The following is a 24,688-nucleotide window of genomic DNA, read 5'->3' as shown; positions in this document are numbered from 1 at the left end:
GCACTAATGGCATTAAAACATTTTTTGAAGAGCATTTCTGTAAAATGGGTGATTTTTTTTTAATATATCGAACATAGCTATCGAATGGTCAATACTCGGCATCGACCCAACTTAATAACATATTAATTTGCCTTGGCCTAAAGTTTTGATTTAAAAAGTCTGGAAAAAGAATGTACGTAAACGTTTTTTCAATGTAAATTTCACTCAAAAGTCCCCATCGCTCCGGGCTGACCGGACCCAGAGACTGATAGGCACTACACACGATACGTTGCAGAATCCAACATGTTGAACCGCCAACCGAGTTATTATTATGAGAAAGGGAATGATAATAATTCGGTAGGTGGTTTTGTCAACACACGATCCGACTTGCAGAAACCCGACGTGTTGGATTCTGCAAGACGGATCGTGTGGATGGACTTTGTGGCACCCCCAAATAGGGTATATTGTGAGGCTGAAGGGCTTGAGGAGGGGAAGTAGATGGGGAAGCTTACAGCCAATAAGGAGAGTGACTTATTAGTTATTGAAGATTGAATTAATTAATGCTTGAAATTGATATTGTTTATGACACTGGGTCAAAACTGAATAAAGGTTTAACGGTGATTTTCACTGGTAAAAGCCAGTATATTAATATAATTCTAAACAACCCTTGATCCCGTGTTAGCCTCCAGTGTTGCTTAGCAAAGCCGATAAATATCATGTTGTCAAAATAAAGATATTTTCAGGGGTAATAATTTTCGATATAAAGCAATAAAGCCCGCTTAATCGCCCCAATAACATCTGACCCCAGAATGGCCGGCGCGTCTGGAGAACTAAAACATTTATCCATGGCCGCGGTCTCCTGGCGATCAAGTAAACTTGGTGGATATGTTATTGAATTATATATTTCCACCTCTTCCCAGATTGGTTGATGCTCTCATCCTCGCCCTGATGACAGGCCACCATGCCAGATCGAAACGTTGTCAATTGAAAATGAAATGGCGAATTGAAATGGCGTCAGTCACGTTTCTTAACTTAATACTTCCCAACGTTTAGAAAGGTAATATTTAAATTCACCTCGCAACATTCCTCAAATTAAGAATGCCGTAGTCCTACTGGCTCCGGGAATTTAAGACTCTAAAGCAGTCGTCTTACAAAAATGAAGAACGAAAGAAACGATATTTTTTTGGTTTAAAATAACCGTTCAGGCGCATTACAATAAGTCAAATGATTCAATTAAATGACAGTAGAAAAATCGAATATTCGATAGACCGGGGGTGACGAGAACCTGCAGAGCAAACTGAGAGGCATAATAACGGATTAAAGGATTTAGCATGACCATATTTATTTATTAAAACATGTTACATAACATAATATTTAAAAAATCAGAATCTTACAGCAAATAAATCTCTCCTTCTTGGTTTGTCAATATCACTAGTATGGGTGATTACTCACGTGTTACTTATTACTATATCGATAAACTAAGCAGCTTTTGGCCGATGTCAACCTGTCAAACGTAATTGCCAAATGCAGGTGTGGGTAGCGAAAGTCGACCTATCACCGATTGTGTTGATAAAAACCCTATTGTGCCATTTTTTTATTTTTTATTTTATTTATTCATAAAATATATTTGAAAACAGGTTTTTACATGTTTTTCGACTACCACACTAGACACGTGTCCATATTATGGTAGACTATTTTTAGTGGAATCAATGAGTGATAGCCGAACTCCAAAACAACCGATTAATCTATAGTGTTAATGCGCCGCCTTCATTGGGCGATAGAAGAATTAATCTATGCCTCAACGTGAACTCGTCTTGACTACAATAACATAATACGGCCTACATTTCTCTTATAAATCGATTACACACCGTTGGTGACTCTTATGCTAATATTTCTAATGTTTTTATTACGCCTCTATGAAGTCTAAAGCGGTACTTGGAAAACATCTCAGCAGTGCATATTTAGACTACATAACAGTTTTTTTTTTGTTTTTGTTTCATCTTCGTTGAATTCATTAACTTTGTACATTGCATATGCTTTTTTTTCTTTAGTTATTATTCAATCCCTTAATTTTTAATTTCTATCTCATTTTTATATTATAGGTACTATGATTGTCAATGACTATCATGTATGTAAACAGCGCAAGTGCCGTTGATTGTAAGTAGATTAATAATAAGATTGTAAATATATGACGCACTTTATTTTCAACTAGTAAAAATCCTCGTTATGATGGTTTTCCTAAATTCTTTGTAAAATCAGAATAGAAATTGAACAAATTGTAGTAAAAATGTCTAGAATACATAATATTTTGTGAACCTCGGAGCATCATTTGTACCTAACTATATAATCTTAGCGGCCACCCTACCAAAGTTTCAGTAGAAACCATTTATTTATTGACCTCGCAACCTGCCATTTTTCCCATAAACCAAATACGACCAATTACAGTTGCAGTTATTATTTTCTCTGTGTGTTTGTGATTGCGGTTCCCGATGGAGAGAGTTATCTACAACGCCAACTTAATTGATTACTCGCTGTAATTCCTACGACATTATTGAGTGACATAAAAAGGCATGCTAAAAAAACTATCAAAAATATTACGATTGCTTCGTACCATCAAGTCGGAATCATCATTGATTCAGACTGTCAGAGTAGGGCGATATGTTAGGATATCTTTTTTTTATTCTGCACCTTTTATTATACCACTGCTTAAACATTTAGTATGTTTCTTATTCTCTCCATTATTCTTCCCTATCTTCCATTCTCCCATAGTTACTGGGATTCACTGTCGCCAGACACTGAAACATACTAACTTCAAAGTAAGTTTAAACCACCACCTCCACTGTAACACTGCGCAATGAAGTGTAATAAGGTTAGCTATTGCTACCCTCTCTAGGTGTAAGTTATAAGATTTTGAGGTTTTGAATTTGACTAAATCAGGGATTTTTTATTGATGATTAGGTAGACTCCTGCTCAAGCTCACAGGATAAAATCATTTTCCGTTATTATTGGAAAATGTAAGAGAATTTTAATAAATGCTTTGTGCTTCTTTGAATCTTTCTTATTTATTTTCCAACAACCAATTTAAACTCATGATGAAAGAGAAAGGGGCCTTTTTGACCCGGAGCTCTGTATGCCAGTATTACAAAATTATCAACTGCTGAGCAAGCAAGATCTTTACAACTACCTAAGAGGCATTCGGCCATTTTTTTAGTGTAGATATTTAAAATCGTCATGTGATTGTTCCATTATAAAATAAAACTCAGTGAAGTAAAGTGAGTGTTTTTATTGAAGAGTCCCTAAAAGTTAAAGAGTGATTATTTAGATTGTTAAAATGTACCTTTAGAAATATTATGTATACCGGGTGATAAGAGAAATACCTTAAAGTATTGTGTTTATTGTGAGTAAAAAATGTAGTGACATTTAGGTCTCCGTCGTCTTTTTTTCAACTAAAACCATTTAATAAATCGCAAGTATTAGACGGTTGGGGTAGGGATAGGGAGTTAGGCGATTACTCGGCTAAGTGCTGAGCGACGACATGATAATTTTGTTTAAAAATAATGTCACCGTAGACCAAAAATTCATTAACACATTTTGCTCCTAATAATGCCAGTATCACTTGTTAGAGTAAATCAGGTATCTACGTCCCTTAACACCCTATAATATATATTCATCATCATCATCACTTTTGGCTCTACAACCCCTGGTGGGTCTTGGCCTCCTCAAGAGTCTTCCTCCACTCATCTCGGTCCCGCGCCAGCTCTCTCCAGTTTCGAATCTCCAAGGCAGACAAATCTTTGAGGACGTTGTCGCTCCATCTTAACCTTGGCCTTCCCAGGCTCCTTCTCCCTATCGGTCTTGAGCTCAGCAGGGACTTTCGTTATTGATGCTCGGTCATTCTCTCCACATGACCTAGCCACCGAAGTCTTCCCAGTTTTATGAACTTTGTGACGTTTAGCTCCTTAAACAGAGTATAGAGCTCATTGTTATAATGTTTATTGTTATAACCCTTTAAATATTTATATTTTGATTCATAAAGTGAAGATTTAACGGACTGCGTTCATTTACCATTTACGTGTGCTGCACCTTGGATTATATCACAGCTTAAGCAGCTTACAGCGCCCTTGAGGTGTTTTTGCACAAAAACGGCGCTATACAAGTCATCGAAGTATTATTATTATTATTAAGCATTTGTATACAACCTTTCTTTTTTCTAATCTTCTTTGCCCGCCTAGTTACAAATCCTCACTGTACCCTAACTGTATGAAATCTTCATCTCCTGTCAGAATAAGACGATGAGCTTAGAGTGCATAGTATTTTTTAATACAGCACATTATATGCTTAGATTAGATAACCGCTTAAACATTTTTACGATATATTAATCCTTTCTTCTTCCCAGTTACTGATACCACCTGTTTCCTGACAGAGAAACTCATACCTCTTCTGTTAAAATAGGGCGGTGGACAAGAATATAGTTTTTATGCTATACAATAGTTTCTATTCCAACGTTAATATTTATTTGTATGTGCTTCCCGTTTCCTATCTCATTTCCCTTCCTATATTTATTAGCCGCAACTATCTCTACACTGTTTGATATTTACACTTAAAAAATAACTAGTATACAACATATTGCTTACACATTGTGTGCTACGTGTACAATTCAATTGGAAGAAAATGAAGATATAAACACTAGTTTTAGTCAGATGACTTTACTTGAAGCAACTATTGTGAAAAAAAAAACGGTTTCTTCAAATCAGAACTGAACTAGAGTGAAAAATATCTATACTCATAAACACCGTTGATATTTTTTGACTATTTATTTTACTTAAATTTAGATCTGAATGATACTACTTAATATTTCTCTTCCCCATCTCCTTCCGCACCACACCATACCTCCACACCACACACTCATAAATTAGGGAGAGCAGAGTTGGATTTCAGTAGTTGAAACTCTTATTCGGCTTTGCAATATCCTAGATATTATTGTAAGAGCTTACCTTATTGCGTCACCTTTAACCTTAAGATTATTCCACGGCGAAATATTTATAAGGGTAAACTTAAAAGTATTCATAATCCGATCTTTCATAGATGGCGTCAATTTTACATACTAACATTAGTAGTTTTCACTTAGATCTTTTAGAAATATTAGAAATTAGGAAAAATGTCAATAGAAATTTAAATATTATTAATAATCAAATTAATTTTGCGAATAACCGTATCCGAAACATATTTCCATTGTAATTTTTTGTCTTTGATCTTCTAAGCTCCTCCCCTTTCCACCTCTCTTCCCCTCCCCTCTTACTTTCATTTCTACCCGCGCCTTTTCTATACTTGATAATTAGTTTTAGTACAATTTATGTCCTGATTAAAAGAACATCGTTCTCGAAACATGTCGATTTTTAAAAAAATAAAGATTATCGTGGTAAAAACAAAGTGTTGTAATTTATTTCATTAATAAAATGGTCACAAAATGAATTTGCAAAATTTGAAGAAGAAAACAACATTGATTCATATTTATATTGCGTATGTACGAGCGCAAACCAAAAATTTGTGATAATATAGTAAAAGCAATACCTTGAAAAAAGCGTATTTTAATAAAAAAAAATCAATTAACACCACATACGAACACGTAGATTACAACGAGCATCGCATTTAACGTTTAACGTAAATTGCTTTATTAACTCTTGACAGGCTAAGATGCTAAACGAAACGTCTGTAACCAAGTGGGTCTTCCGACGACCCCATGATTTTTCTATCTTATGGTGTTTAAAACTATAGAAATCACATTATTGTCTATGGTTGTCAATGACAGTTGTCATCTTTTATACTGCTCCATTAAAAATAGTGAAATATTTGCTAAAAAACAGATTTATGCGACATAAAACGCTATTAACAGTGACAGTGCAAAGCTGTAGTAAGCTGAAGTAAGGAATGTGTACAAAATCCATGCAAGTGGCCTATTAAATGCTCTTACGATAATCAACCGAAAGTGTGTAAAAAAAGTGAATTCGAACATACAAATTTGAAAATAAGTGCAGTTTTGTGCGGGCTATAACGGTGTTCTTTTATCCTCTCGGTATTCCATCGGAAAATATTACAAGTGCAATATTTACAAGTGATATTCTAGCGAATAACAATAATATTGTTAAAACCGGGTAGTTTAAGTAGCTGCATGACGATTGGTTGAAAGTGAGCTCACTTTGTTTACCTTTTACCAGTGCTAGCCGATTTGCGGAAAACAGGCGTATCTCTGCCAATTCCCATTATACAAATAAAGTGCTAGTCCGATTGCAGACAAATAGGCGTTATCTATTCCAAAAGCGAAAAACACATATTAAAGTAATTTTAAATAAATTCTTAAAAATCCCAAGTGCTGACACTATTATTATAATAATTTATTATTTGACGGTATAACAACAGTGGAATTTGGACTAGAGGCGAACGCGTTAGCGCCGAGTTTCGAAGAACGACAGTTCGAACCCCATTTATTCCAAATAAATAATTACCGTTTTATATCTATTTTTTTTTCCATAAATATTAGTAAATATAAAAATAAATATACAAGTGAAAAAAAAAACAGGACATTACAATAAATACAATACAACTCTTAGTGACATGTAAACATTAAAATAAACTTTAAATGGCAGATCCCCCGTGTACCCCCCCAGGGGCTAAAGATCCATTTAAAAAATCGGGAACCACGCCGAGGTCACCGATAATCCGGAGCATTAGCAGTCCAGAACTAGTAAAGTCCCCAAGACAAACCCGAGCCGAAAGCAGAAAAGTTATGGACAAACGACAAAAGAAGGAAATTAAGACTAATAAACAAGCGTCAATCCCCACTAACACCAACTCTGCTCTTTCTACCACCACCGCAACAACATTCTCCTCTACTACAAGATCCTCACCAATAACACACGAGTCCAGTCCAGCGCTTCCATCTATCAACGAAGACAAAATTCCTCCTCTCAAAACCAAACCGATTCTGCCTTCTGTTAAAATCCCCCAATATATTTCTCTCCAGAAAACGAAACAGTCCGAGACAGCCATGAATATTGTTCAAATTGCCACTCTGGCACTGAAAGCAGCCGAGCCTCTCAAAAATAACATAACCAAAGAAGTCCGCGACACAATAATCTCATCTTTGCTGGAGATAATTGAGAAAGGAGCCACACTGGGAAAACAACTTCATGCTCTGGAAGTCGAATTACTTGAAACCAAGGTGCAGAATGCAGAATGTCAACTGAAGATGGAAGAAAGACACTGTAGGGAAATGTCAGCTTTCTGCGCCAACTCTCAAAAAGAGCCCGTACTCAGTTACGCCTCGGCAGTAGGGAATCGAGGAGATTGCACCAGACATGCCGTAATAGTGTCGTCATCAGACCAAGAAGCGACGTCAGAATCCATCACCTCAACAATAAAGGATACTATCAAGCCAGCCGACCTCAGAGTGGGTGTCAGTGGTATGTCAAAGGCCAAAAATAACAAGGTCATAATTACCTGCCCTAAAAAGTCAGATGCACAGAAGATCCTAACAGCAATTCCAGGGCTGACCAATGGTAACTTGGTTGCTCATGAGGGCAAACGTCTTAGACCTAATGTTATCTTGAAGGGGATCGAAAAAGAAACACAAGATTCCGAAATATTAGACATGATTGTGCAACAAAATGATACTATCTACGAAGCCACTGGAAATGATAAGGAAGCTATTAAAATTCTAAGATTCACAAACAACAGGAAAAATGATAGGCTACGAAACGTTATTCTGATCGTCAAAAAAGAAGTACACTCAGCTATGTTAAAACAAGAAAGAATAAATATAGGTTTCCAACGAGTCCGAGTCGAAGACAGCTGCCCAATCATGCAGTGCTATAAATGCATGGGATACGGTCACTCCGCCGCGAGATGTACTGAATCAAAAGATCGTTGTCTACACTGTGCTGGTGAACACAAATCATCTGAATGCTCAAAAAAGGAACAAAAAGAAGAATTCCGTTGCTGGAACTGCTTTAAAATGGCCAAAGGCAAAATTGAGGCACCAAAACACAGATCAAACGATAGGGACTGCCCCTACCGTGCCATAATGATGTCACGCACAATGGAGAGAGTTGACTATGGCTAACTCAACTGTAACTACAGCATCCGGGACCCAGGCCAGTATAAATGAATACAAATATGAGAAAATTGAAGACTATAAGCCAATAAAAAATAGCCTTCGAATAATGTATCTTAACGCGAGAAGTATCAGAAATAAAATTGACGAGATTGAAGAAACTTTAAAGAGCATCAAACCCACTGTACACGTACTTGCAATATCCGAAACCTGGTTGGAAGATGGTGAGGAGTGCTTCTTCAACATCGACGGCTACCAAAGTACATTCGCGTCTCGCACCAATGAAAGAGGAGGAGGGGTGATTCTCTACACACACCATTCACTAAATGCTACAACTATCGAAAAACATTGTAGTGAAAATTCTTTCTTAGGAATTAATATCCGTAATAGAAATTTTAAACCGTTAAATATTTATGTTATATACAGAAAGCCTACCTCAAACATTAACGAATTCTTAATGTATCTTGAATCTATTTTAAATAACTGTAGAAATGATACCCTTATCTTTGGTGACTTCAACATTGACATTCTTCAAAAAAATAATACATCTCTTAAGTACATCAACACGCTAGACTCATACAACTGTTTCATATGTAACACATCCTATCCTACACGAGTAACAGATACCTCTACTTCTCTAATAGACCATATCATCTCAAACAGACAAAATATTTCCTCAACTACTGCAAATATAGATGCCTACCTAAGTGATCATAACATTTTGATATTAGATTACCAAAACAGCTTGAAACATCACACTAATAATAGAATACATTCTTTTTCAAACAACACCAAAACCGATAAAAACATGTTAAAAACATATTTAGAATCCCACAACTTTCCACACGAAACCACCAGTAATGCCAATGAAAACTATAATAATTTTAATGAATACATCAAAACAGCAATAAAATCATCCCAACATAAATCTGAGTTACGCATAGGAGACCAACGGAGGGGTAATACTCCATGGTTTGATGCAAAATTAAATGCACTTATCAAACAGCGCAACAATGCGTTCAAACTCTGGAAAAAAAATCAGCAAAGTGATATATTCACAGCACTGAGAAATAAAACAAGAAATCAAGTTACCAACTATAGAAGATATGCTAAAACCAAATACTACACGACTATATTTAAAGAAAACCTGCGTAATCCGCGACAGACATGGAAAATAATAAATGCAATTCTAACAAATAGCTCGACACCCCAGAAAGATGAAATTGAATGTCTTCTCATTAAGAATGAAGAAATAACATGCCCAACACAGATAGCTTCAACTTTTAACAACTTCTTTATATCAGTTGGGGAAAACTTAGCAGCCACAATTGCATCATATCCAGATGATTCTATCACTATAAACACGGATCAAAAAGCAATCCAGTCCTTATACATGGCCAAAACAAATAAAACAGAAGTTCTCAGTATCATCTCTCAACTAAAGTCTAATGCATCTCCAGGTTTAGATGGAATTACACCAGTGTACCTGAACTTTTGCAAAGATATATTAGCTGACCACCTTGTTTTTCTTATTAATCAATCCCTGGATAGTGGAATCTTCCCAGATCAACTAAAAATAGCAAAAATAATTCCGATTTACAAAGATGATTGCAAAAAAAATCCTTCTAATTATCGTCCTATATCCATCCTATCTGTCGTCTCTAAAGTTTTTGAAAAGGTTATTAAGCTTAGGCTCACTAAATATCTCTTATCAAACAATTTACTCGCATCCCAACAGTATGGATTCAGAAACCAATCTAACACAAAATGTGCTGCCTTCGATTTTGTATACGCCCTCCAAAAGCATATAGACCAGGGTAAGCATGCTGCAGGCTTATTTATAGATTTAAAAAAGGCATTCGATACGGTTGACCATGGGATACTACTAAAGAAGCTAGAACACCTAGGCATAGTAGGCACTCCCCTGAAGTTACTGTGTAGCTACCTCTCTAATCGACACTGTCAGACCTTTGTTGGAAAAGGGACAAGCAACATGGGAACGATAAAATGTGGCGTGCCTCAGGGCTCCGTACTTGGACCATTGCTATTTTTAATATACATTAATGATATTGCTAAATGGGGACTTAAGGGTACAATACAACTCTATGCAGATGACACAGTGATTCTTTATCACAATAATGATTTAAACGAACTTGAAAAGGAAATGGAAAGGGATATAGCTTGCCTGGCAAACTGGCTGCGATTAAACAAACTTAGCCTAAACATAAAAAAAACACATTACATACTGTTTGCAAATAAAAAAAATGTAAGTCTTAATATAAGTCTTGATAATAACCGCCTTGAAAGGGTTGATGTTACAAAATATCTTGGCCTTTTCATTGATTCACAACTCACATGGAATCACCAATTTAAACATGTTCTATCCAAAATTACTCCTATAACTGGTGTTTTATATAGACTTCGCGGGTTACTTCCTCCCTCTCTATTAAAATCGATTTACCATGCTATGATTCACTCACATCTAATATATCTCGCCGGAATCTGGGGATTTGCTACAAAAAAAATGATTTCAGAAATCCAAGTCGTCCAAAATAGAGCCCTGCGAAATATTTTCAGTCTACCTTGGGACACACATGTCAAAGACATCTACAGAAACACCCAAATACTTCCTTTTAATACCATTCCCACTTTTGAAATAACGAAAACTATATTACAAGTAATTCAACACTCGGCACATTCCAACACTACACTCTATTACAATTGCGACGTACACCAACACAACACAAGAAATCACAACAAACTTCATATACCAAAAATCAAATCAACAAAATATGGACTAAGATCCCTAGAATACATAGCTCACACAAAATATAATCAACTACCCAACGAGATCAAATGTGCAAGTCAATGTAAAAAGATCCAAACTAACATGCTCAAACTTCAACTTATTAATGACTATCTGAAATAATAATGTTGTGTATGTCCCATCATATGTCCATTTAATACATACAACTATATGTTTCATGTAATGCGTATCATTCCCGCAATGAGTTTATTAACTCCTGGGAGTACGATGCTTTATATAATATACTATATTCTGTATTGTATACTTTTAATAAATAAAAAAAAAATAAAAAAAATAAAAAATTATTAATGGTAACTTATGTATTTGCGCAGGAATACGTAATATACTAAAATTGTGTCAAGTATTAAAGCTAATAGAAGGAGGATAGTAATTTTGGGTACTACCTACTTCCCCACTTGGCTGCGGGATAGTTAATAGCGTTAATTTTACTTGCGAGCATTTTAACATATTTTACAAATATTTTTCAAGCATTTGTATTGAAGAAGCTCCAAAGTACCAACATCGTAGATCCTATTACCTCGGCTTAAAATATTACGCGTAAATTATTGTTTACGTGAAGGTCAAAAGCGTGATAATATTCTATATCTCTTTGTATTTAAGCAATTATTTGTTATGGCAAATCCACGCAGGGAAAGCACTTACCCGTGTAAAAAAATCCTAAATCCAATTAATGTTGTTTTTTTAATCGCCATCACGTCCTGTAATCCTTACACACAATCCTCTTGTTCCCAGCGAAAGAGAATTATTTAATGATGACACTACACGACTTTCTAAGACCACATTAAAAAAAGAATACGTACGTCCGCCTTCAAAGTAGAGTAACGCACACACCTGTGAAGGTTTGTTTATTATTTATCAATTTGGGAGGCGAGTTTGCGTACCGCCGCCCCAGGATCCATTTATTGGATAACCAACACCTCTGCCATAGGACACCCCAAGTGGTTCGCTACGTTTGGTGTTTTAGCAGGGGTGCCCGGGTTCATCGGGTGAGGTGTGTTCAGAATGCGCTGTTTGTCCACCAGTTTGTCTGTTTGGAGAGGGGCTGGGTTGGGGAGACTCTTTGACCTCTCTTACGTCACTCATGGACTCACCTTTTTCCTTCCTATAACTTCCTCACCGCAAATATGCATAGTTCATAGTTGAACATTTGTGCTTGATAGTGCACATTTAGGCCTTTTTCTGTCATCATATTAGCGACAAATTTCTTCAAAATATGAGGTGTTAAAAAAAATGGTAGATATTTTCGTATTTTTACGGGAACCGATTTTATTTATGAATGCGACATTTTTTTTTCAAAAGAAAGAAATTAAGAATAAGTTTTTATTGCTTAACATTTTCCGTTAATTATAGAGATATTTTACGAAGGTCCCCGTGTAATCTGGTAATCATAATTATTACTCTATTCTATATGAATTAAAGCGACATCTTTTCATAGATTTTTTCAGTCTGAAGAAAAAAAGAGAATAAAAGTTCCTACGCCCTCTACCGGTCTCAATCGCCTAATTGTCGAGAATTAGTGCTAAGGGTGGCAACTAGTAGTGTGAGGCGGCCTAGCGTGGGAGAAAGAGACAGCGGCTCAAACCGCGAACTGATTACTCTCTCCGTCCCCTTTACTCGGCGTTTTCACATCCGAAGTTTTGTAAGGATCATTTATTTTTGTAGTTTATGTGGAAAAAAAAGACTTTGTTCCGAATATTACTAAATTATTTAGCTCAGTATCATGGAAACTAACAAATCGGGAATGTAAAAAATATTTGACAGTTGATTTATTTCGTGGTACTTTCGGAGCCTGAGTTGCCCGAATTCAGCTTCAATTATTCTATACGTATCACCACGCAGACGTATAAATCTGCCAATAAAAGAAATGGGCGAAGGTCCGAAAGGAAGTGAAGAAATCTAATTACGGGTTGAAACTGTATATCTTTAGGGCTTTCGAGTACCTAAATTTAGGATCTTTCCAGAATTACTTTTTCAGGGTGGAAAATCGCTTACCCAAAAAAAAAATTATATCCAGCTTAAAAATGTCCACAGCTATTAAAAAATACAGGACTATAATTTAATTCGAAAAACATATAAGTATCAAATCACGGACAAAGCCGGGTACATAAAAATTGACATTGCATCATTATTTATTATTTTTTATTCAATACTTAGGTGATGTCGATATATTTAATATTAACTTTGCGAATTTAGTGGATTACGTAAAAGACTTATTTCAACACTATTCCTAAATGGAAGTTATATTTTTGTAGACCAGTCAAATCGCTGTATTTCTTTAATTTATGTTCTTGTTATTTTTAATTTTGTTTCTTGCATATATTATTTTTTAATGTAATTTTATTTTTATTATTTCTTTCTTATGTTTAAAAACTGTCATTAAAATTGTACCACCTACATGTAAAAGCCCTTTGGGCGTTAAATAAATAAATTATTTTTTAAAAAATATAGCTGAAACGCCAATTAAATTGTATTTGCAGATATTGTACTTTTTAATAATTAGTATTCATTTTTTTCTGGGCGTGTTTAAATTACCCTTTCGTACTCACCTTAAGGATTACACGACTTTGTCTATTTTTCCTGCCGTACTAAGGGGAGTCGATGGGTCAGTAACTTCACCCCAACAAAATGTATAAAATATATAGGTATGGGGCACAGGGGGGATCGGGGAGAACCGAGAGACCGGCATGGGCAAGACAAGGGGACAGCGGGGTAAAACGGCCATTAGTTTCGGTATTGTTTCGAGCCTTGCGGGGGTCGGGTCCATTTTTCCGCATTTTAATATTTTATTAGGGCAATAGTGGTACGTAGTCTGTCGGGAGTTTTTTTTGATTTACGATGCCGTCGGAATCCGCCGATGCCGTTCGGGGGCGTGGATGGTACACCGAAAACCGAAATGGTCTGTGATGCGTAACAATGCGTGTTATAAAGCAATCCGCTGCACGTGTGTGGACATTTTTTTTCCTTTCGTGTGCATTTATTTCTTTTATGAAACCCTCACAATTTTAAAACGGGAAGAATTTAATTATTAAAATGATATTCACGATATAATATAGGCTAAAACATTTTTTTTCTTGTGTAAATTATTTGTTGCAGGAAAGTCATTTCGAAAGAACAAATAATTTATGCTCTTGCAATGAATGATGTATTATGGCATCTAGCATTCATAGCGATATGAAAATGATACGACATTATCTTGCAATGATTTTTTATGCAATAAATGAAGCTCACATATACATATCAGGAGTAATCCTAGTAGTATAAATAATTTTATATGACCATGCCTATTGAATATTCACAGCGGGTCTTTTGGTTACCGTAATATATATATTTTTAATTTAATCATCGATAATTTTACCTTGAAAATAATTTAGGTAAATTCGGGAGGAGGGTTTGGGTACCGTCACCGAGGAACCCATTTATTGGATAACCAACACCTCTACCATAGGTCACCTATAGTGGTTAGCTGTGTTTGGTGATTTAGCAGGGGTGCCGGGGTTCATCGGGTGAGATGTGTTGGGGATACGCCTACCCACCAGCTGCGTGGCGTGCCAGATTGGGAGAGGCTGGTTTCCAACTGGTCTCTCGACCCATCATATATCGATATATTTATTTATTCATCACTCCTGGACACAATGATCGCTAGATTCCTACCCAACCCTCATACTTTTTACCTTCCCAGAACTTCCTCTACTTTCGTTACCTAAAAAAGATCTTCTACATATCATACCAAAAGATGACATATCCATAAGGTTATATAATATTTTCTTTTGAGCCTTCTGTGTGGGGCTAATGAAAAAAAAACAAACCAAACAGAAAACAATTGATGAATGTAGAAAACTTTATACATAGAGTCTCGGCCAACAGAAATTACAGAACTCATGTTATAAGTATCATGTATTTCATATATAATATGTTAAAAAATAATGTAAAAATAGAAATATTGTATTAATAAGATATATAATTTGAAGGCTTTCGAAAACAGCTTTTCCCTGAGGGATAATGGTAATCATGGCGAGATGTGAGTACCCGAGTATGTTAGTTTTTTTAAGATAAGTGTTTAACTCATTTTTTAATGTTTTATTTCAGATGACGGCAAAGTTCACAAAATCGTCCAATGGATGAGAAATGGAGAAAGCCGCTCGACTCTGCTCGACATATTTGACGTTACCCCCGGAGAACCCATTCAGGTAAGCTTTCACTAATGAAAAAATATTTTTTTTTATTCAAAGTTTTGTATATTTAATAATGCAAATATGAACTCGTATGGTAAGATGAGATTCTAAGAATGCTTAGGTTGAGGTATCAAAAAATAAAACAAAAAAATCCCCCCTGAATTTAACATAAAAACTTGTAATATTTCCTACATAGGCCCAATAATAAATGGTTGATTGAACTGGGTAGAGGAGAATCTGAAAAAAATGTTAAAAAACGTCACATAATAAATAGACATAGGCTAATCACACACTATATATATATCTTCCATTATTCTAATTATTGCTCATACACAATTGAAACATACACAACAGCTCAAGTTCGACTTCAATCATAAAATTGTAACGATCAAACATCACAAATTAAAACATTTTTAAGATATATTATAGACATAGACAAATCACACACTTACTTTCACATATTTTTGGTTCCTTGGAACGGGCAATTTGCCTAGTTAGGAACAAATAATTTCGACCTGATAAGGTACAATAATCTATAATCACTAAAAATATTTTAATTATATCTTGTATCATATTGTACTGTGCGTAAATCTAAAGGAATAAATAAATAAATAAATCTAAAACGCACGTGGAAAAAATGTGTGGAAGATTAGTTTATTAAGTTTATCTTTTTGATTCTGATAATTTTATTAAAAATGTGTCAGTTTAATTTTAATAATTATTGATTTTATAAACGAACTTTAATCACACATTCCGAAACGGTTCCAACTAGCTACAAATGCATCATGACGTAGAAAATGCCACTGGATGGTAACACGACTGGCACCGATGTTGACCGGTGTGACGTCAACGCCGCCACATTCAAAAATAAAAACGAGTGTGTTGCTTTGGCAGCAAAACGAAAATTGCACATTTTAGATCGTTATAGAAAATTTATTGGTCAACATAAAAAACACAACTTTTTTTCAAAAATAAAAAAACTGAAAACTTCCTTATTAATGTAAATAATTGTATTATTAATTAATTCGATTAAGAAAATGTTTATTCGATTTATCGAATGATCAGCTAATTCCTAACCTCCGTGGCATTTGAAGCTAAGTGTCAAGATTCTTTGCTGTTGTACTGTTCGTCAATTTAAAATCTACCCTTCCCTCCTCCATTTCCTACTACCCCATTCGCCTTATGCAACAATAAATACTGTAGTTTTCAGTTAAAACACTTACCATCAATGTCCCATGACATTCTCTTTAACCCAACCTTTTACTTATTCTTTCTCCCAACTCTACTCTCTCACATCTCATTACAACTGACCCACTAACTTTGGGAATGGAAATATTGCCTTGTTAGCACTCCACCACCGTTTTTTTCCACAAAACTGGCCAACGTTTTTTGAGTAGCAAAATAGTTCCCATAATTGGATGCGTTAAAGACAGGAGATTCTTGTTTTTTTTTTTTAATATTTCCACAGTTTAGACATTACTTAAATAATGTGTTTGTAAATATTCCCATTGTCTTTCCAAAGCAGCATTTTGTAATGTATCTCTGTCCCGTCCAGGCTATGGAGATATCAAGAGTTCACGGCTCCCTGTACGTCGGGTCGGACCAACGCGTACGGCAACTCCAGCTGGTGATGTGTGCCCGCCGCTACGACAGCTGCCTGCGCTGCGTGAGGGACCCCTACTGCGGATGGGATAAAGACACCAACACTTGTCGGTCTTATCAGCCTGGGTAAGGAAACTGATTAATCAATCAATAAGTGAATAAATGTATCCATTAATTAATGAAACAATCCATCCATCAGTTATAAAATAACAAAAAAAAAATATTCCCTTACATTTCTCAAAGTTTTTCAATTCCCTTAAATTTCTTTCAATTGTCTAATTCATATTTAAAGTGTTCAGTAAAAATGCTTGGTTTCAAATGCAGAACGGCGAGTGATTTCAAGTCACTTGAATGTTTGAAAACATTGTACACTTCTTTAGTAAGAAGCCAGGTAGAGTATAATTCGCCTATTTGGTCCCCATTGTATAAAACGTATTCTGACAATATTGAAAGGGTACAGCACAAATTTCTAAGATTTATTAACTTAAACTGAATATTCCAATTCAAAATATTAACTTTGTTCTTTTGATGAAACAACTTAACTAAATAACGCCATCAGATAGGCGGACCATCTCTGACCTTTTAAATAAAATTATTATTATATAATTCCATTGACAACCCTGAAATTCTCGCCAAAATAAAATTTTACGTACCGACTAGAAATACGAGGCAAAGTGCTACATTTTTCTGTTACAATTTTAAAACCAACTATGAAGCTCATACACCTATAAATAGACTACATCATTTTGGCAATAAATTTGGGAATATTGTAGACATGCTTAAAGATTCCGTATTAGTTATAAAACGAAATCTTTTTAATCATTTTACTGAGATGTATGAATTCACAACTCTGTAGTGAATACACTTTTGTTTTTGTATGTAGGTATATGTTCCTTAATACATATTTAGCTTACCGTAATCCACACCATTAATTTGAATTTACCTTAATTTAATCAAAAATCATAATTTATTGTAAACTATGTAACACAACTGTATTACTTGTTAACTACTTTTGTAAAAGCCCATTAGGGCGTAAATAAATAAATAAATAAATAAATAAAATGGCCAGAAATTTTATGAACTATTCTGCACCTATTTTTTCTGGATCTTTCATTTGAATATTGATTCACTTTGCTAATCCGTAAGATGACATACCAGTTCGCTATTTCCTGGTAAACATGAGGGATGTATTGACACTCAACCCCTGCATCACTGACATTCATATTGTTTAAAATCTTGACATTTGCTGTAAAATGTCTTCATCCCGGGCCGCCTCTTTGATACACTTGTACCCTATTATTCTCCTAACACGTTTATTTTTGTCCATCTGCTGTACGCGTAAAAACCATCTGATATCATCATTCCTACTGTTAAATTCTCAATGTATGCTGGGCTACCTTTTGTTCCTTGGCTCTAGTTTTTTTGCATGATTTTCTTCTTTTAACGCTTTTTTTATTTTTCTCCAGGCTCCTTCAAGACGTCGCCAATGACACAGCCGACATCTGCGACTCCTCAATCGTGAAGAAGAGCATCACAGTCACATGGGGACAGAGCCTTCATCTCGGAAGCTTTGTGAAGATGCCGGAAGTTCTCCAACCACAAGCTGTTACCTGGTATCATTACTCCAAAGAAAAGGGACGCTATCAAATCGTTTTCAGGTAACAAATTCTTTTCAAATCAAAACAAACCAAAATACGCATTGAAATATTTGTAATTTTCATTGTTTGTTGGTCGTCGTTCTTTGAATTTAATGTGTTTTTTTGTTCTTAACAGGCCTGACAAGTATATTGAGACTTCTGAGCATGGACTGCTGATCATTGCTGCATCTGAAGCTGATGCTGGCAGATACGATTGTTGGCTGGGAGGTTCACTTCTCTGTTCCTACAATATTACTGTTGATTCGCACAGGTAATATTTATCGACATTCAATTATGTATAAGTATACTATATTGTTTTTCCCATTTAATTATCAACATTCCTTTACGTCAACAAATGTCTTAAACTTCGTTTTTTTTGCAGGTGTTCGCCCCCTGAAAAGAGCAACGAATACCAAAAAATCTACTCAAATTGGTGTCACGAATTTGAAAAATACAAGTCCGCAATGAAGAGTTGGGAAAGAAAACAAGACGTAAGTACCTAATACACATATTTAGATTTATTTTAGTACTCAAAAGTAAGCGTATTATCTAGGTAATAATGTTTTCTGGTATAAAATACTAACCGCTGAATAATACAATACGCCAATAACACCATACAATGAACCGCTGGACGGTGAAGCGATAACACCTTAAAAAACTAACCGCTTAACGGTGAAGCGATAACACCATAAAATTCGAACAGCTATTTCTGACGTGACTTTATAGGTGAATGCAACTAATTTCATCGTGAACTATGGAGCTCAAGATCTAAGATTGCAACTAGCTAAAAGAACTGAAAACAAATTGTTCATCAAACTGTTGATTGCGTTACTCATTATTTTTCCTTGTTCCAGCAATGCGCACGGCAGAACGAATCGAATCAGAACACACATCCGAACGAAATAGTGTGATAGCTGTTGCAGTTCTTCTATCTTCTCTTCATCTCCGTCATCCCGGCTAGCTGCATCCCAATTCCCTTCGTGCTTTGGACCTATGAAGTTATCAGTGAACTATAAGACGCTCTATCAAATAATTTCTGAATAGTACCAGTACGAAAAACAAGGATTTTAAAATGGTGTTAAAAAAACATTTGCCAAAAAATTGGTAAAATTTAAAATAATTCAAATTATGTGCCACGCGAGTGAAATTTTATTATAGTGACAAGTGATTTAAAAAAAATAATCTAACACGATAAAATGTGACAAGATTTTGAGTTTTTTTATTTTGGTATAAAAAATACTCAAAAAACTCCAACGATCTGAACAATTTTATTGAAATTTCGATTATTTAATGTTTTTATTGAAAAGGTTTGATTTTTGTTTTGGGAAGGAGTAAACATATCCATAACTCGTATTCAAATTTTTACCGTCAACAATAATGATGATTTTGACACTTTGTATTGTTTGAATGATGATTTTTGTCATTATACTACTTATTAGATTATTGACATAAAACTATATGATAACATCGATTCATAATATTTTTCCACTAGCAAGTTCGTTTTATGTACCAACTTATTACCTATTCAATAGAACTACATAGAAATTTAAAAAATAAATCATAATACAATGAAAAAAATATTTACTCAATATATTTCATTTCGTTTATAATCTATGTTTTATCGATTACTTTTAAATATTTTTTTTAATAAACCATCAGATTAAATTTCTAATGTCTATCTTTAAAATGTGTTTTAATTTTCGTAAGTATTTTTATAAGACTGTTAATCTTCTCATATAATTTTTAAGAAGTATTAGTTCTCACAACAATTCGATTAAATTGTTTGCACCAATGCCATGTAAAAATTAGTTTTAAATAATATAGTTCGTAAGGTAGAATATTTTTAATTATGTTACTTAGAAAAAAAAACATGTAAAAAGTCATAAAGTTGCTTAGTCTGTGAAAGTTTTGCATCATACAATCATTGTCGATAAAATCATTTAGTTCGTATTTCGATGCGTTGAATACGATCCATTCATATTTTGAATGTTCCCAGTGGCGTAGAAAAAACTCCTTTCATCGATTTTTAAGTCTTAACTAATAAACACATAATAATAATCATTCTTTGCATCCGTATGTAAAGCGAAGCTTATCACGTGTAGTATACAGAGGCAAATTGCGTAATTTTAGAGAAATAATCATAAATTTATTAAAAAAAACAATGAAATTAATATTTTATTCCTGTCACTACCTTCGTAAAACAGTCTCCATGTTAATGACTGAATCTTAGTACATATACCTACTCTCAAGCCTAGATTATTATTTAGTTCAATATAACTATCATCAGCGATCAAACGTAAATAATGTGTTATTTTCAAAATAATGTTATTGGCTAACTCCATACGAATAACTTGACAAATTAATCAATGTTGGGTGTCCTTAGTATCGGATAGCAGCGTTTTAATTAAAATATTATTTTCTTGAATACTTTTTAACATGATGTGTTTTATATCGAATCTTTTTGAATATTCAAAAAAATACTGAAAATGTGATCTACTAATATAAATTCGTATTTAGATTTGAAATGAATAATCCTAAATACATAGGTTGTAAATACTGCATAACTTCTGTCTTTCATTGGACTTAGTCTTTTTATAAATCAATCATGTCGTTTCCACCAATCAAAAATATGCGAAAGAATTTGTGTGAAATTAAATATTAAAAATGTATTATCACTTGAAATAAAATTGAGAAATTAATCCAACCTTTTTCCTCATGTGAACCCTTAAGTAAAATTCATAACATGTAGAAGTTTATATCAAAACTATTTTAATAAATATGTAAGCATTTTTTTGTTTAAAAAAATGAAAGCATTTGAAAAATGAATTCGTTGCGCAATAATGATTAGGTACTTAAACATTTGTTAATTAATTAAGGAAAAAAGTATTGAAAAATATTAAAATAACTCAAGGAAATGTATGTAGAAATGAAGTGTACAGCTATTTTAAATCGGCGAATATCAAAAGGAGGGAATATTTCATTGTTTATATATTTAGTATTAATAAATCTACATGATAGTAATATTGTATAACACGAAATTTGTTAAAATTAAGATTTTAAATTTTTGTTTTTTCTGGCGCACTCCGCGCCACTGGCCATTTTTTTAATGATTATTATTTTAGGTTTGGCTATTTTTCACATTCGACGATGAATAGGGTGCTAAACGTATGAAATGGGAATCGTTTTGTTCTTTTATAACATTTTTTATGTTGAAATTGAACCAATAAATTTATCAAAATTTAAAAATGTGTTTTATTCAAGTTATTGCTTATGTGTCCAATTTATAAATTAAGTACTAGATTTATAAGATAATTATACGAACAGCCACATGAATTATAAAAATAGGAAAGAGGAGCAGCAGGTGAGGGATAAGGAGGAAAGGAGAACACCTGACTACTCAGTTCTGGTCAAAATAGAGTGAAAACGACGTTTCGCTTTTTAACCGCGGACTATCGCCAAGGCTACTAAGAGTATCTTCCATTCTGAAACTGATAATGATGATACAAATAAAACATAAAAAATTATACATATGTGTTATTGGTGATAGTTATATTATGAACTATTGCCTAAAATAAAAATCCTTCTGCAGAGTGGTATAGACCGTAATTGGGCTGGTCCGAGGCTATGGATGACAGCGCGGGTGCCGACTATGCGGAGTGACGTAAACCGTAATTGGGCTGGTCCGAGGCTATGGAGGAAAACGCGGGTGCAAACTATGTGGAGTGACATAGACCGTAATTGGGCCGGTCCAAGGCTATGGAAGAAAACGCGGGTGCGGACTATGTGGAGTGACATAGACCGTAATTGGGCCGGTCCAAGGCTATGGAAGAAAACGCGGGTGCGGACTATGTGGAGTGACATAGACCGTAATCGGGCAGGTCCAAGGGTATGGAGGAAAACGCGGGTGCTGACTATGCGGAGTGATATAGACCGTAATTGGGCTAGTCCGAGGCTATGCAGCAAAGCACGGGTGCGGACTATGTGGAGTGACATAGACCGTAATTTGGCTAGTCCGAGGCCATTTAAAAAAATCCTAAGCTCTTGTCTAAATTCGGTCCATAGAAAAAATAAATAAAATTATTATATTATTCGCAAATTATGCTCCGAAAATTATAAAAACCATCTGAATCTGTCGGAACAAAGGTAAGAAAAATTTCATATTGTTTCTTCCTGCACCTCTTGCTCCTCAATTCGAGGTTCTTGTCCTATTTTGAATTAGTCTAATTTTATTAAATATTTTGGCAGACGCCCATTTACAATTATAATCGTTTTTTTATTAGCACGCTCCCTTTAACATTTGCACATCTCCCTTTCCAGCCATTGCAGTATTTTTTCTTCTCATTTTTAAACTCCTGTCGATCATTATCATTTAACCTTATCAAAGTCGATATAATTAATAAGTAGCTTTTATATATCAAAGCAGGCGCCTGTAAGGAGACTTACGCTTGCACCTCACGCAAGGACTGCAGCTTGATTAGAATGTAAACATGCCATGAATTTATGCGATAACTACTAAACAGAAAAAAAAGATATATGCTAAAATATCGATATGAAGTAATGCGTACGATCGATTATTAATATGAGAGTATGGAATGTATGGGCAGCATCTCCTATCCTCTTCCTATTTTCCTCTTCCTCTCCCCTTCCTTTAACACCAAATTAATTTTAAGAAACTAAAACTTCACTTCTAATGCACTTTATCATAAGAAACTTCTGTGGCTTGACTACAATTAACTTGTGTATTTATATCTATCACTGCATATTATATAAAAGCTGTTTGTTTCTTACAAAATAAATAAATAAATTACACATCAGTTTTTTTTATAAATATTGATTGTTGTTTTAAATTATTATGTAGCTCAGTTTTGTGTTATTTCACTTCAAGTGCGCTTGCTATATAATAAACGTAAAAGTAATACGTTAATTTTCAGCGGTCATATCCTTAAAACTACAATTGATCAAAGAACATGACTCACAAAACTGTACAGTATATATAAAACAATGCCAAGAGAACTAAAATTAACAATAACAGAACTATTGTACCGCACGATAATAATAACTAACATGACATAAAAATGTACAGTCCATGCGAAGCGGTTATAAGAGAACAAATTAATAACAATAACAGTGCAATTCGACCTGATTTTATTTACCACCTCATAGATAAAGAAAAGGACAAAAAAAGAACATTAAAACTTAAATATAATATAAAACAGGAGGCAGTAAATAAAAAATACAATAGGAAGGAAACTGAAACCAAACAAAAACCAAAGTTTATTCTAAATGAGCGGGCCATTAGCCCGAAAAAAGCTATTATAGTAAACAGTTCGATTTGAACTGGGAAGTTCGATTAGACGATTGGTTGAGCTGCTAACCTTAGAGTAAGCTGCATATCGATTAAGTTTTGCCGGATACATAGTTCCGGTATATAGGCTGGCATCACTCCTCGCAATGCTTTGCACGTCGTTAAGCAGATCTTGAACTCTATTATTTCAGGACATCGAAGTCAATGAAGGCGATCCCTTTTAGCCCAGCTACACTACTCGCGAAGTTGATCGAAGTTGACCTAATACGATAGTGTGGGCACGAACTTCGCTTCGCTCCGGGCATCTTCGCTTCGCGTCGCCCGACTTCCGATTGTTGTCGGTAAATGCGCCCGAGTCAAAGGACTCGAAGCGTCCCGGAGTTCGAACACGAAGTGTCTGCCCACACTACTCGGTTCACTTCAGTTCGCTTCGAGACGTCGTGTTTGGTGGTTGTGCGTGCGCAGAGTCATAGTGACTATACGTAATAAAATATGGCTTCTACACTGTGGTCACAGGACCTAATTTTTTTGTTCCTAGAAACACTCCAATCCGAGGCGGTTATTTGGGACCCAATTAAAAGGGACCATAAAGATAACTAACTAACCATCACGCCGTTTCCCCGCAGGGGTAGGCAGAGAGGACGGACCGCCAAACAACTCGGTCTTGGCACACACTCCTTGCCTCATTCACATTCATACATCGTCTCATACATACTCTTCTATTATTCTGACTCTTGACATGGCCCGACTCGAGTATCTGATTCACTTGATCGTGCCATGTCTTCCTCGGGCGTCCCCGACTTCTGCTACCATTCACATTTGCATCATATATCCTCCTTACACTCCTATCTTCGCTCATTCGCTCTACATGCCCAAACCATCTAAGCGTCCCTTTCTTAATCTTACTCATTACGCTTACATCAGCCTTGCACTCTTTGCGGATCTCCACATTCCTCACACGATCAAACATGGTTTTACCACACATACGCCCTTGAGGTGATTTTTCACAAAAACGGCGCTTTACAAATTATCCAATTATTATTATTATTATTATTA

General features: G+C 34.9%; 1 protein-coding gene across 2 annotated transcripts in view; it reads left to right on the top strand.

Moving 5' to 3' along the window:
* Sema2a (Semaphorin 2a) overlaps positions 1 to 19,775 on the top strand; it is a 1,027,416-nt gene extending 1,007,641 nt beyond the window's left edge. For both annotated transcript variants that reach the window (XM_089642321.1, XM_089642320.1), the window contains 6 exons: positions 15,003 to 15,103; positions 16,644 to 16,816; positions 18,157 to 18,348; positions 18,464 to 18,598; positions 18,710 to 18,818; positions 19,182 to 19,775. In XM_089642321.1, coding sequence (XP_089498447.1) covers positions 15,003 to 15,103; positions 16,644 to 16,816; positions 18,157 to 18,348; positions 18,464 to 18,598; positions 18,710 to 18,818; positions 19,182 to 19,238 — 767 coding nt within the window. In that variant the 3' untranslated portion in view covers positions 19,239 to 19,775. The remainder of the gene's footprint in view (positions 1 to 15,002; positions 15,104 to 16,643; positions 16,817 to 18,156; positions 18,349 to 18,463; positions 18,599 to 18,709; positions 18,819 to 19,181) is intronic.
* Positions 19,776 to 24,688: the final 4,913 nt, after the last annotated feature.

This window comes from Hesperophylax consimilis, chromosome 18 (genome assembly GCF_061612785.1).
Source record: "Hesperophylax consimilis isolate HC1 chromosome 18, BYU_Hcon_1.0, whole genome shotgun sequence".
Classification (NCBI taxonomy): domain Eukaryota; kingdom Metazoa; phylum Arthropoda; class Insecta; order Trichoptera; family Limnephilidae; genus Hesperophylax; species Hesperophylax consimilis.
The sequence above is the reverse complement of the archived record's forward strand: the minus strand, read 5'-3'. Positions and strand labels throughout refer to the sequence as shown.